The 13,522-nt window shown below is 56.1% G+C and overlaps 1 protein-coding gene across 1 annotated transcript in view; it reads left to right on the forward strand.

Annotated features, from left to right (window-relative positions):
• Positions 1–8,650: 8,650 nt before the first annotated feature.
• The window catches only part of SPSB1 (splA/ryanodine receptor domain and SOCS box containing 1), an 11,696-nt gene continuing 6,824 nt past the window's right edge, over positions 8,651–13,522 (forward strand). The window contains exon 1 of the mRNA XM_021683417.1: positions 8,651–9,443. Coding sequence (XP_021539092.1) covers positions 8,750–9,443 — 694 coding nt within the window. The 5' untranslated portion in view covers positions 8,651–8,749. The remainder of the gene's footprint in view (positions 9,444–13,522) is intronic.

Raw genomic sequence — 13,522 nt, forward strand, 5'->3', positions numbered from 1 at the left:
GGTCAGAGGCTAGAGCTCTGGACTGTGCGGGATTTTCTCTCCAAAATCACTTGTCAGAACTTCCCAGAAGGGACCAATACTTCTGGTTGGTTCTAGGGGCAGAGACTTACTTTGATATCCCTGTTTGAGAGGAACACAGCCCCCCTGGGTGTCCCTAGGCATCTCTCCTCGAGCGGGCAGATGGGATGGGGTGGGGGACGCGTCCTGCTAGGCGGTGGCTCCATCTTCCACACCCTGAGCGCGCCCCCCACCAAAACATATTCCCGAGTCCTGGCTCCCAGGAGCCCGAAACCCTAATTAGCAGGCAGAGCGGGGCGGCCACTCAGCCAGGCTGTGGAGGTTGTATTCTGATATAATAACAGACTGCTCCGGGCATGCTTCTCTTGCAAAATTCTGGGCTGCAACCACCGATGTGTGAGGTGGGGAGGCGGAGGGAGGGAGTTTATTTGATCTTCAGGTGAAAGGAGGCTTTATAAATAGGTCACCTTGTTCCACATCCTGAATTTCATTCTTTCCCCATCTTGGGTCAAAACAATGGTTTTACTGTTCTGGGGTCAATCGGACACGCGGAGGGGGACTGGAGCTAAAAGGAGGTGAGTGTGTGTCTGCCACTCTCTGGTGGCCCCCCTCAGCGTGTCCCCCCCCCCCCCCCCACTCCCACCGCATCCACCTGCCACCAGTCACCTTGGATGTGTCTCCGTCAGAGAGGACTGCCCTTTCGACAGACTTTTTCTTAAACAACAAAACAAAAGGATAGTTTTGAGTAGAGGTGGGCTCCAGGGTCAATGGATCCCAAAGTGCTTTTATGGAGAATGGCTTTAACTGAAGGGCTAGCATAGCATTGCAGGCCAGTGCTGAGCTTGCTGTCCTGTCGGCACCAAGGGTTGAAATGCTTGCCCCTCCCCAGTCCCTTACCCGCTGAGGTCCTCCTTCCTCGCCTGACCTTCACCGAGCACAGAACCACTGTACAGCCACCGTGGGTTTCAGGGCTTGGGACAGAGCAGTTCTGATCTTGTTTGGGGCCAGCAGAGACCGTGGCTACCCTATTTTTTACAGGGCAAAATAAAATTGTGACTTAGAAACAATGCAATTGGATGTCTTGGGAGAAATCATTGTAGAAATAATGTCCCTCTTTGAGATGGCCCCAGGGCTGCACCGAGGGATTCTCATCCTTTATTTTAAATGCCCTCCTGCCGACTCTGGATCCTTCCTGTGTATCTTCCCGGGTAAATCAAACATTTATCCTGTGCTTGCTTGAGAAGAGGAATTACTTTGGGAACAGCTTGTTTGTGGAAGTGTAAAGTCAGTATTTTTCCAGTCTTTATTCTTTTTGGTGTGTGCTTAAAAATCATTTCATGACCAAAGTAAGACATGCATTTTAAAAAATTCAATTCAAAAAACATTCAAAGTCGGGGCGCCTGGGTGGCTCCGTCGGTTAAGTGTCCGGCTCTCGATCTCAGCTCAGGTCTTGATCTCAGGGTCATGAGTTCAAGCCCCACATTGGGCTCCACGCTGGGTGTGGAGCCTCCTTAAAAAAAAAAAAAAAAAAACACGTTTAAAGTGAATGAATCTTTCCTCCCATCCCACCCTCCAGGGTTAATCATCGTGAAAGGTTTGAAGTTCATTCATTTAGACCTTTCTCTATGCCTATAGACATACATGCGCACAGAGAGAATCTTCTTAAATTCCGTTCCTACAGAAATGGGATCACGTTCTGCATACTGTTTTCCAGTTTACTTTTTAAAATGTAATCGCATCACGGTACATTTTATAAGTCAGCAGTCTGAGGGGCTCCCTCCTTCTCTCCAGGGCTGTGGGGTCGTAGGGCAGTGAGCGCGTCCCTGTGCAGGGCTCTTGGGTTTCCTAGACAAGATCCTGGTGGGGATTGCTGAGTGTTTTACACCTGGCTGAGGGCTGCCACGTGGCGTGTCTGGGACACACCCCCACACCTGTGTGTGAGTGACTTTCCCCCACATTCTCTCGAGATGTCCCCCAACCTTTTTAGCCATCTGCATCCCACATGGCTCCCTGTCCCCTCTCACGGATGGTACTCTGCCAGCATCCCTTGATTCTGTGACTCAGAGAGAGAGGAGGAGAGCATGGCACATCCGGCAACCTGCTCTCTGTAGCAGCAGTGGGAGCAGGAGGCCTTGGGAAGCTCATCTGCTTCGAGCCCAGGGGTCCACCTGGAATTCCATTATGGACAGGTGGCTCTGATGGGTCCTGGAGCCACAGGCCACCCCGTCCCATGGCGGCTGCAGGGTACACTAGGTGGGATGCTTTTGCCCAGTAGAGGGTCTGAGAGGCATCCCCTTTTGCAGTGACCCATGAACTGACTTTTGACCCCTCGAAGATGATGCGTATGTGGCATTAGTGAGGGAGAGATAAGGGGTGTTCAGCTGAGGGAAAGGGGTCCCACCGAGTCAAACCATAGGACTTACAGCAGACACCCCCTCTGAGTCCCCCACCCCCAACCCCCCACCCCTAGTCCCAGAGCTTTTAATCTTACCCACATGATTGTGAGTAAATGCAAAATCTTAAAGCTTCTAGAGTGTGTTTGCTCGTGTCCCTCTGGGTCCCTCTTCAGGGTAAAACAAGTCCGTTTACAGGGCCAGGGTGTGAAGTGCAGGGGTCCCCGCCCTGTGGCTGTGAGTCCTGCTTCCCTTGCGCCGTGTGCCCCCCTCCCCAGCCCTCCAGTGCTGGAGACACACACTCACAACCGCGTGCTTGGCTTTGATGTTGGGGCGGGTCCTCCTCTCTCTGTCCCTGTGGTACGGGGGCCAGTGCTGTGCCTGGCTTGAGGTGGGGGTGAGTGGGAGGAGGGACCCAGCTGAGGGGGGAGTAGGGGAGCAGGGGAAGGTGGAGCACGGAGCGTGGAGCCTCGGGAGCGCGCTCAGCCTCAGTGAGCCCAGCCCAACGGCTCTTCCCTGGGGGGCAGACGACTGCAGCTTGCCTGCCACCGTCCTGAGGGCAACTTTGACCGCACAGAGCCCCGCGCCAGCACCAGCTCTAGAACTTGACCCCAAACAAGGCGCAGTTCTGTGTTAGGACTCGCGCACTCTCGGACAGTTGTCGGGTGTCCTTTCTCTCGGGCCCTTTCCAACGCACCCTTTTATGGTTCTTTTTCTCCTTGGACCCTTTTTGGTCTTTAATCTGATTTTACCTGGAGAAAAATGTTGCTGGGAGCTCCCGACCCAGAATGACGTGTCGACTCCCCGTAACGTGCAAGAAGAATAGTCCTACAGTCAGAGCTCCTTTGAACATACTTTGCTTCCATTTCAGTGCCTGCACACACAGGGGTGTGTGTGTGTGTGTGTGTGTGTGTGTGTGTTTGTGTTCATAATGCATTCTTACTCCTGCTGCCTTTGTGTTTGCTGAGGAGGACAACGATCCACCCACCCACCCAGCCGGCAAATCCCTGCTTCCCCCCCCGGCCCCCCAGCCTCGGTCACACTGGAGTCCCCCTCACTCCTGCTCCAGGTGTGACTTTGGTCTTTGGGAAGCACCAGGAACTGAGGACAGTGGGAACAGTGTATTATTTGGGCAATCAGAGGTTGGCGGGACAGGAGGGGTACCCACCCGGAATTTGTCTTGAGGGCTGGCTCGGGATGGCCGTGAGCAGGACCAGGCAGGTGTGGTCTTGGGGGCCCCGCGGCTGATGCGTGTATGAGCTTTCGGAACGGAGCTCCCGCAGAGGGAATGAGGGAGCCGCAGCCCAGCCCCGCCTGGACTTGCACGCCCCCCCTGCTCATTAGCCCCGACGCTGCAGCCGCCGGGGCTTTGAGCGTGCGTGTGGCTACGTGTGACTGGTAGGAGGTGGGGGCGGCAGCAGGGCCATCTCTGTCCTCCGCCTCTCCTGTTCTAGGCCACTCCACGGCCACACCCGCTGCAGCTTTGTTTCTCCCGGAGAGACAAGGTCCGGGTCCTCTCAATTCGTGGAGACCCACTGAGGACTTACTGAGCCATCCCAGGCCCTGACACTCCCGGGGCAGCCCTAGGCCCCGAAAGGCCTGGACATATGCATTTGCCTCTCAGAAGGCAGGAGAGGGGACTGGTCCCAGAGCTGGGGCCTGCGCTGCTTCTTCCGGTGCCTCCCTGAAGTTCGGTACCCACTGGGGACTCTCTCCTCGGCCCAGTGTTGACAGGAGCTGCACAGGCCGAACTACTGCTTCTGTGACTCCACACCTGGGGGGTGACGCCACGTGTCCAGGTATTTTGGAGATCGTGTCGGCCGATTTGCCTGGGTTTAGAACAGGGGTCAGCAAACTATGGCCCCTGGGCCAAATCTGGCCCAGTGTCTGTTTTTTGTAAATAAAGTTTTGTTGGAATATAGCCATGCCCATCCATTTCTGTATTATCGGGAAAGCCTAGAATATTCACTGTCTGGCCCCTGATAGAACACGTTTGCCAACCCCTGGCTTGGAAGGGACTTTAAATTTGATCTGCTCAGACACATGGCTCAAAGACAGCGTCCATCATAGGGCCAAGTGCAGTGACCAAGAAGATGGATAACAGTGATCTTTGTTCAGTGTACAGAACAGAGCCTAGAAAATCAAAATCAAAACAAAACAAAAGGGAAAATGCCAGCCGTACTAGGTCCTCTCTGGAACACTGTCTCGGCTGAGCCTTTGGAAGCATGGGGCACCCATCTTAATGGAGGGGCAGACAGAGCCTCAGGAAAGCTCAGGCAGAGTCCTAGGCAGTGGCCCGAGGCACTGTTTGGGTGAGCAGGTTTCCGCCCAGGACTAGAAGTCCCAGGAGCAGTGCTAGTGGAGGAGAACAAAGTAGGGAGGTGCAGATGGGGAGGAAGAACCCAAAGGCCATCCCCAAGACAGGGCTAGCGGAGCTCCAGGAGACCCACAGAAGGGCGAAGCTCTGCGGCCACATTTGAAGAGAGAAGGGAGGAGGGGGGCAGCTGGATGGCTTCGGTGGCCTTGCATGGCAAGGAGGTGGCTAGGTATGGACAGCAGGAGGTCTACGAGAAGGAAGTGTCAGCTTTGACCGTAGTCTGGACGCAGGGCGGGGAACGGGCAGGTGACAGGTGAATCGAGAGTGGCTCTAGGGTTGCTGTGGTGGTTGACCACATGGGGATGACTCTGAAGGCAGGGTGGCCCAGAAGCAGCAGAGTGGGTGGGCCACGGCCCTGGCCAGGCTCTGGGGTGCCCTTGCGCGGGGGCTTCCCGCAGGGCTGCACACACTCTTACCTGTCTCCCTTCCTCCCAGGGACTCCCACTGCTCAAGGTCATGTGGTCCAGGGGCCAGAAGGGACCTTCCCCCTTGGGTGGTTCCCTGGGTCTCAGGCCCAGGAAGGTGGGAGCTTAGCACAAGGGCCGTGTAAATGGATTTGCCTAGGGGCGGTGGAGTGGGGAGAGCCTGTGGAATGGACCTGAACGGACAGCCGAGGTGCCACTGTGAGGTTATGTGTCTTTTCTGATGGCTCGCTCTGAGGCTGGACTGACCTTGCAGCCGCCAGATCCCTTCCCACATCCATCCTCCGCCTGCCCACTGCAGCACTTTGTTGTCAGCGGAGATGATGTGCGGGTCCCCTGGTCTAGCTCAGGGGTTGGCCGACGAGGGAGCAGCCTATTCTTTTTTTTTTTTTTTTAAACATTTTTTTTATTTATTTGAGAGAGAGAATGAGAGAGAGAGAGCACATGAGAGGGGGGAGGGTCAGAGGGAGAAGCAGACCCCCTGCCGAGCAGGGAGCCCGATGCGGGACTCGATCCCGGGACTCCAGGATCATGACCCGAGCCGAAGGCAGTCGCTTAACCAACTGAGCCACCCAGGCGCCCGGAGCAGCCTATTCTTATAAATAAAGTTTTATTGGAACTCAGCCATGCTCGCTGATTCATGCGCAGGCTGTGGCTGCTTTCACACCGTAGGGCAGGGTTGAGTAGTTGCGCAGAGGCTGCCTGGCCGAAGCCTGAGACATTTACTGTCTAGCGCCGGACACGAGACGCTTGCGGATCCCTGGTCTAGCTGAGGGGTTCTGTGTGTACAGGCCTCGGCTCAGGGGCCTGAGAGCTCCCTCCCTCTCTCCCTTTCTCGCCCCATCGCCATTTCCCTCCCTCTCTCCCTTTCTCGCCCCATCGCCATTTCCCCGCTCCACTCTTGACTTGTCCCGGCTCTCCCCACCTTCTCTGTTCTTCTCCATTCCCACCCCTTTCTCTCCAAGTCGATAAACTAATGTGTTGGAAGGGCTTCTCCCCATCACCTCCTTCTCGCACATGTCCTGCCCGCCCAGTGTCGCCCCGACCCCCGGCCTCCTCCACACTCCTCACCTCTGCCCAGGGTAGGGGTGCGATCTCCCGTGCCCAGATGCTGGGATAGAGCCCACAGAAGGGCAAGGGCCTCTCTGTTCCAGAAAGCAGTAAAATGAGCTGTCTTAGGAAGTCAGCTCCCTCCTCGTCCTCCAGAGAGCTCCCCACAGGGTCCTGCACAGAGAGGTCGCTGGGTACCAGCCAGAGTGACGCGTCCAGGCAGAGATGGATATGGGTGCTTCTGACTTTGAGAACTGCCCCTGACCAGCTCAAGAGGATACTCGAATGGAGTCTGGGGAGGCATGGAAGAGAGAAGTCAGGGAAGGCTGCAGCCAGGCGGCCCCCAGTCTCTGTAGTTACGAGGACCACATTTGTACCCCGAAACCCCAGCTCTCTCCACCCCCACAGAGCCTGGCAAGCAGGTGCCAGAGCCACGGGCTGCCCCCTCAACAGAGCCACAGGCAAGTCCTGGAGGTTTTGATGGCTCTCAGGAGTCAATGGGCCTGAAGGCTTGAAATTGGGATTGTCCTGGGGGATCCAGGACGTAAGGTCATGATATCCACAGAACTTTCCAGAACCAGGGTGGTCCTCTAGCTGCAGAGGGACATCTCTGCACTATGCCAGCTTTGCATACATTTAACACAAGGGGTCCTAACCTGTCTCTGAAGAAATGACCATGCCTCAGGGAGCGAGCGAGCCTTCCATTCCACAGCAGAAAGGGGAAGATGAGAAGCTTGATGTGCTCAATGAAGTTGGGGGGGGTGTCCGTTCAAGTGTTCCCACACAGGGACATTTATTCTGCCGAGAGCCAACCTCCTAGAGGACTGGCCGCCCTGGAGATGTGGTCCCAGCGGAGGGAGGCAGCTCGGGGTTGGCTAAGAAGACCGACACCCAGAGACAGCAAGCCCATTACTGATCCCTCCCTCCTCCTGGCCCCGCTGGCCCCCCCTCCCAGATTCCCCTGCACAGCTCTCCCTACCCTCCCAACAGGTACTCTCTCCCTGCCACCTGCAGAGGGGAGTCCCGCAGCACCCCCACAGCAGGCTCCTTTGGACTCTCTTCATCCCAGGCACCACAGTGCTCCTTGGAACCAGGGACCCACATGATGCTTTTCCCAGCAGCCAGGCATCCATGGCTTCTCGCCCAGGCTCCTCCGTGTGCTCATTCAGGGACATTTACTTAGCCAGGAGCCTGCCTTCTCTCTTGTCTGGTCGGTCCCAGGAGCCTGTCCCCCAAACCAGGCAGCCAAGAGTCCCTTCCACAGGCCAAGGAGGTTTGTGATGGCAGAAAGCTTTTCTTCAGTGAGGCTCAGGAAACCCAAATGGCATGTTCTTTTCCCTTCTCCAAGGCTGGACACTGAGGACGGGAATGGCGGGGGCGGTCAGTCGGCCCCACATTTCAGACCCTCGTCCTTGGCACTACCAATGGAATCACTGGGACACATGCAGTGAGATCTCCCCTCCAAACCATGGCCCTGACCTCTGAGGAGCCAAGTGATGGTGAAGTCAGAGTGGGAACAAGGGCTCTTGGAGTCAGATTTCTTCCCCAGATGGGCCACTGGGACCTGAGGGGCCAAATGTTGGCTGCTGGTTGAGGGGTGTGGGTAGGGAAAAGTGTCAGTCCTTTAAGTGTTGGTCCAGAACTCGAGGGTGGGGGGTCAGAGCCTCTGTTCTCACCTGACCAGGGGCCATGAGAAGAGTGTCACTGGTGCCCTGGCCCAGGAGGGACATAGGACTTGCTGGAGAGGTCGCTGCAGCCTTGGGGACGAGCAAGCCAGGAGACCCCTAGGGCCTTCCAGCTGAGTGCACATGCAGACCCCCAAGTGAGCTTTCCACCTGCACCGGAGTCCCCTTCCCTAGCACGAACCCCCAGAAGCAGCTGTGCTAGAAAAGAAGAGGGGCAGGGAAATGGGGTCTGGCCGCTTCTGCTGCCTCTCACGGCTTCACTTTCCCCCCAGACCACAGGCAAGGGGAATAAGCTTCCCCTTGCTTTGACCAAGGAGGATACCCACTGCCTCAGGGCTGATTCAGGATCCAGGCCAACTTGGCCTTCTGCCCTGGGAAACCGCGGTTAGGTATTTGGTAAGTGTCGTGCCCCCGACACCATCGAACGTGATGCCCGGCCCCCAAGCCCACCTCTCCATGCCGACTCCTTCCTAACAGTGTCGCCTCGGGGACGGAGCCACGGCTGCGGCCTGCCCCGCGTCGGGTGTGCCGGGAGCCCAGAAGCCGGGTTGCTGGGACCTGTCCGCGCGGGCAGCCTCGTACTCCTAACTGCCGTGTTCCCCTTCTTCCCTCACCCCCTGCTCACCCGGCCTCCTGTTTCTCTTTCCATCCATCAGGCAACACTGAGGGCCCACAGTCTCCAGAGGCCGCCGACCAACCTTCCTTGGGACTTCTGTCTGGGCCTCATCGCAAACCTGGACGGGAGGCCCCACGATTGATGAGTTTGCCCTGGGAGTCAGTGCGAAGGTGAAACCAAAGGTGAACATGGGTCAGAAGGTCACCGGAGGGATCAAGACTGTGGACATGAGGGACCCCACATACCGGCCCCTGAAGCAGGAGCTCCAGGGCCTGGACTACTGCAAGCCCACCCGCCTGGACCTGCTGCTAGACATGCCCCCCGTGTCCTACGATGTCCAGCTGCTCCACTCATGGAACAACAATGACCGATCGCTCAATGTCTTTGTGAAGGAAGACGACAAGCTGATCTTTCACCGGCATCCGGTGGCCCAGAGCACGGACGCCATCAGGGGCAAAGTCGGGTACACACGCGGGCTGCACGTATGGCAGATCACGTGGGCCATGAGGCAGCGGGGCACCCACGCTGTGGTGGGGGTGGCGACAGCAGACGCCCCCCTGCACTCCGTCGGGTACACGACCCTCGTGGGGAATAACCACGAGTCTTGGGGCTGGGACTTGGGGCGCAACCGGCTCTACCACGATGGCAAAAACCAACCAAGCAAAACATACCCGGCCTTTTTGGAGCCGGATGAGACATTTATTGTCCCTGACTCGTTCCTCGTGGCCCTGGACATGGATGATGGGACTCTGAGCTTCATTGTGGATGGACAGTACATGGGAGTGGCTTTTCGAGGACTCAAGGGCAAAAAACTGTATCCTGTAGTGAGTGCCGTCTGGGGCCACTGTGAGATCCGCATGCGCTACTTGAATGGACTCGACCGTAAGTGTCCTATGTTCTGTCCAGTGTGACAGGGTTCCTGGACTCCCTGTGGCCCCGGGGTCCTGGCTGCACCTGACCAAAAATTTATAGCCATTGGAACTAAAATGTCTTTAAGTAGATATCCCAGCATATTCAGATCCTCAGAGGCTATTCTTGCCTGCCTCTGCTTAAATGAAGAATTCTAGCTGGAGTCTGCCAGATTACCTGCCAGCACCCGATGGATGGATGAATGAGTGGGTGGATGGGTGGATGGTTGGATGGATGGATGGATGAGTGGAGGGATGGATGGATGGATGGATGGATGAGTAGATGGATGGATGAATGGATGGATGGATGAGTGAATGATGGATGGATGGATGAGTGAATGATGGATGGATAGATGGATGAGTGGATGGATGAGTGGATGAATGGACATGTGGGTAGATGGATGGATGCATGGTTAGCTGCTCTTTGTTTCTGGTTGACCTGCCTCTAGTTTTGATCTGCAGTTGACCAAATTCTAGCACAGTAGCCAGCATATTATTGAGTTGGGGTTTGCAGTCTTGGGGTTATGGGGACCTCTTACATAAATGAAAGCCAGTGGCCTCTCTTATTCGTTAGACAGGCTTAGGGTCTCTCTCTTCTGGTGCTGGAATCTTCTGAGTTGGTTCCTTTAGACCATGGTCCCCTGGGAGGGGCTTGTTCAGTCATGATGTCAAGAGGCCTTTGGAGAAGAGCATGTGGATTAGAAACAGGCTGAATCAGCAGTGATTTCCACCAGTCCTTTGGAAAAGGGAGTGGCCTTTCTCAGACCACATGGGAAAATAGCCCACATGTGGCACACTGTCTTAGTTTAGGAGGTGGAGGCCTCTGTGGCTTTGTGGCTGGTACCCCGTGGTGGCAAGAAGTCCCAGGGTTCCGGAACTATCCATCCCTATACTTGGCCCTTGCTCTTTCATGGGTCCTTTCTACCATCTGCAGACCCCACCTTGGAAAGGGGGTGGGGCAGAAAGCTTTGCCCACCCACATGTTGACTGTCCCTACAGGGCAGGTTTGGCCTGACACCTGGTAGGCCAGGTGAGCAGTCAGGGCAGCCCCTGCCGCGGTCAAAAGCACAGACGCTTACTTTGGTCTTGCAGCCTCCAAACCTTCAGCTTCTCCCACGCCTCGTCCCTACTTCAGCCTTGGAAGATACCAGAGAAAGTATCTAGGGACATAAGTCAGAGGGAACTCTTAAACACTTCTCTTTGGAAGCCTCCACCACCCCCCTTTCCCTTGCTCCTTGCCTCTGGCTTTGGCCTGGTGATGACAATGACCTCATCTCTGCAGCCTAGTACCCCTAGGTCATGGGGCTCCCGGCAGGGGCGGCCAGGTGTGCAGCCAGCAGGTACCTCCCCAAGGAAGTAACCTCAGATCTCATCTAAGGAACCAGCAGAGCAAGTTCTGTGAGTCTGTCACCCCAGGTGATGGTAATAGAAAGTCCACAGCCAAATCTGCCCTAGGCTGGGATGGGCAGGGATTGGGAGAACCAGGCACATCCTGCCCAGGACCTTGGATCTCAGGAGCCCTGGCCCTGCAGAGGAGTGACCATGGCCCTAGTTAGTTTAATGCCCATTCCGTGCAGAGGAATGAATTGCTGGTCTCCCTGTGTTGTTGCCAGTCACTGAGACTGCTGGTCTCCACGAGCAGTGCAGCCTTCATCCCCTCCAGGAACAGGTGCATCAGCACTCACTGTTCACATAGCCAACTCTAATACAGAACACAGACCCCCAAGGGGCCCAGAGGGGACACTAGCCTGTTCACTGTGGCAAGTCAGGGCACACTCAAGCAGAATTATTCCTCTGCCGAGTCAGGGCAAGGCTCGGCAAAGGTTCTGCCAGAACAGTCCTGGAGGCCCAGACGGGCGTCTTGTAAATAGATAGATGCCCTGTCATCAGCTCTGCATTAGATGGGACATTGGATGCTTTTGTAATTTTTCTTGTCAGGGGAAATGGAAAGGGATTAAGGGGAGTGGGAACGGGCATGGGAATATGTTGTTGAGAGTTGCATCTCTGAGCTGGGTCTTGGGTGGAGACTCCAAGTGTCAGTTGGCTTGAGACCACCTTGGATTCTCTTGATTAATGATGAGGACCCCTCCCTCCCCAGAAATGTCATGCTATAACCCAAGCTGAGTCTGCCTCCCCGCTGGGCAGCAAAGACAATTGCTGGGATGCAGCAAGGAAAGGATTTATTGGAGAGGTAGTCAGACGAGGAGACAGGAGGGCAAGCCTCAAATCCACCTCCCTGAAGGGAGAGCCAGGGAAATTTAAAGGCAAAAGGAAAAGGTCTGGGTAAAAAGTTGAACTGGTCGTCTGCCGCTGCGATCAGTCCCATGAACTCTTTGGTTATTGGTTTCGATACCAGGCAATACCAGGGTTCGCTCCCCTGCCTCCTCGACTTCTCCAGTCCCGGTCAGACCTAAATGGGCCCCGTTCTGCGTGGCCAGTTGACTTTGGGGGATCCAGATGGGAAAACCCATGAGGGTGACGCAGCATCCCCAGCCCGATGCACATGTGGAGAGTGGGATAAACACCAGCCTCAACCTGCTTACCCATGCCTCTGTTTGGAACTGAGAGAGCATCTCATGCCCTAGAAGGATCACTCTGGCTGCTGCATAGAAATGAATGGTGGGGGCAAAAGTGGCCGCTGGGAGGCCAGGGAGGAGCCATGGTGGTTGTCCAGGGGAGAGGTGACCTGACCCTGGCTTGGGCCAGAGTGGGGGGCTTAAGTTTGAGATGCTCACTCCACACATCTAGGTGGCTCTGCAGATCTGGAGACAAGATCAGTGGGGTAGTCACCAATGGCTGAGCCCCCTGGATGAGATCACCTAGGGAGTGAGAGGACAGGGCTGAGGCGGAGCGCTGGGGCGCATCCATGTTTCGGGGTCAGGTGGATGAAGGGGAGAAAAGGTAGAGTGGTCGTGGGGCTTATGGGGAGAGTAACGGCCTGGACAACAAATGAAGAGAGGACTTTCAGAAAGACAAGGTGATGCCAGGTCAAGAACGGTGATGGTTGAGAATTGTCCATCAGCTTTGGCAACAAGGCCATCACTGGTGACCTTGACAGAGTCGTCAGGGTCAGGTGGGGTCAGAAGCCTGACAGAGCAGTGGGTTTACAGAGGAACAGGAAGGGTGGTGTGTTCGATTCCTGGGGCCGCTGGAACAGATGACCACCAGCTGGGTGCTTAAGACAACAGAATGCATTCTGTCACCGTTCCGGAGCCCAGTTGTCCAAAATCGGGGTGTCAGCAGGGTTGGTTCCTTCTGAGGGCTCTGAGGCGAATCCTCCCCAGGCCTCTCTCCTGGCTCCTGCTGGTCGCTGGCAGTCCTCGCTCGTGGACGTGTTACCCCGTCTCTGCGTCCATCCCTACATGGCCTTCCATGTCTGTCCTCATCTTACTGGGACACCAGCCATTGGATTCAGGGCCCAGCCTACTCTAGCATGACCTCATCTTAAGATGCAAATTACATCTGCAAAGATGCTATTTCCAAGAGGGCCACGTTCTGAGGATCCAGGTGGTTCTGAATTTAGGAGGGGGGACACTCTCCCCCCCCATTATACATGTGGAGACAGTGACTCTAGACCATTCCTACGGGACCCCCATGCCACCCCCTGAGGGGAAAGTGAGACAGCAGTCAGATGGGGTACCCATTGGGTGAGGTCGAAGGGCGCCTAAGTCTTCTGCCCAGAAGGGTTTGCCTTGCCTTCCAAGGTAGCTGAGGAAGGGGGAATGTCATGGCGAGACCAGGTCTGTGGTCCACCGAGGGGGCAGAGTGTGACAGGCAGAAAGTCTGGCCAGGGCTGGCTAGAGACATCTCGGGGTCACAGCCTTGGAGGCAGTCTGACCTGTTAGCCCTCCAAGGGCTGTCTGGGAAGTCGTCTATGCCCTCCTTCCCCAGCCCAGCCCAGCCCAGCCCAGCCCAGCCACCAGGTCCTGACCTCAGCAGGGAACAGTGGTTTACAGAGCTGGTCAGCCAGAGTTGCTAAGCGGGGCCTCCCTGGGTGCTGTTGTACTCCCTGCCCCCTTCCCCTGTGCGCCGGGCAGACCCTCCCAGCAGAGT

Source organism: Neomonachus schauinslandi, chromosome 4 (genome assembly GCF_002201575.2).
Source record: "Neomonachus schauinslandi chromosome 4, ASM220157v2, whole genome shotgun sequence".
Taxonomy (NCBI): Eukaryota; Metazoa; Chordata; class Mammalia; order Carnivora; family Phocidae; genus Neomonachus; species Neomonachus schauinslandi.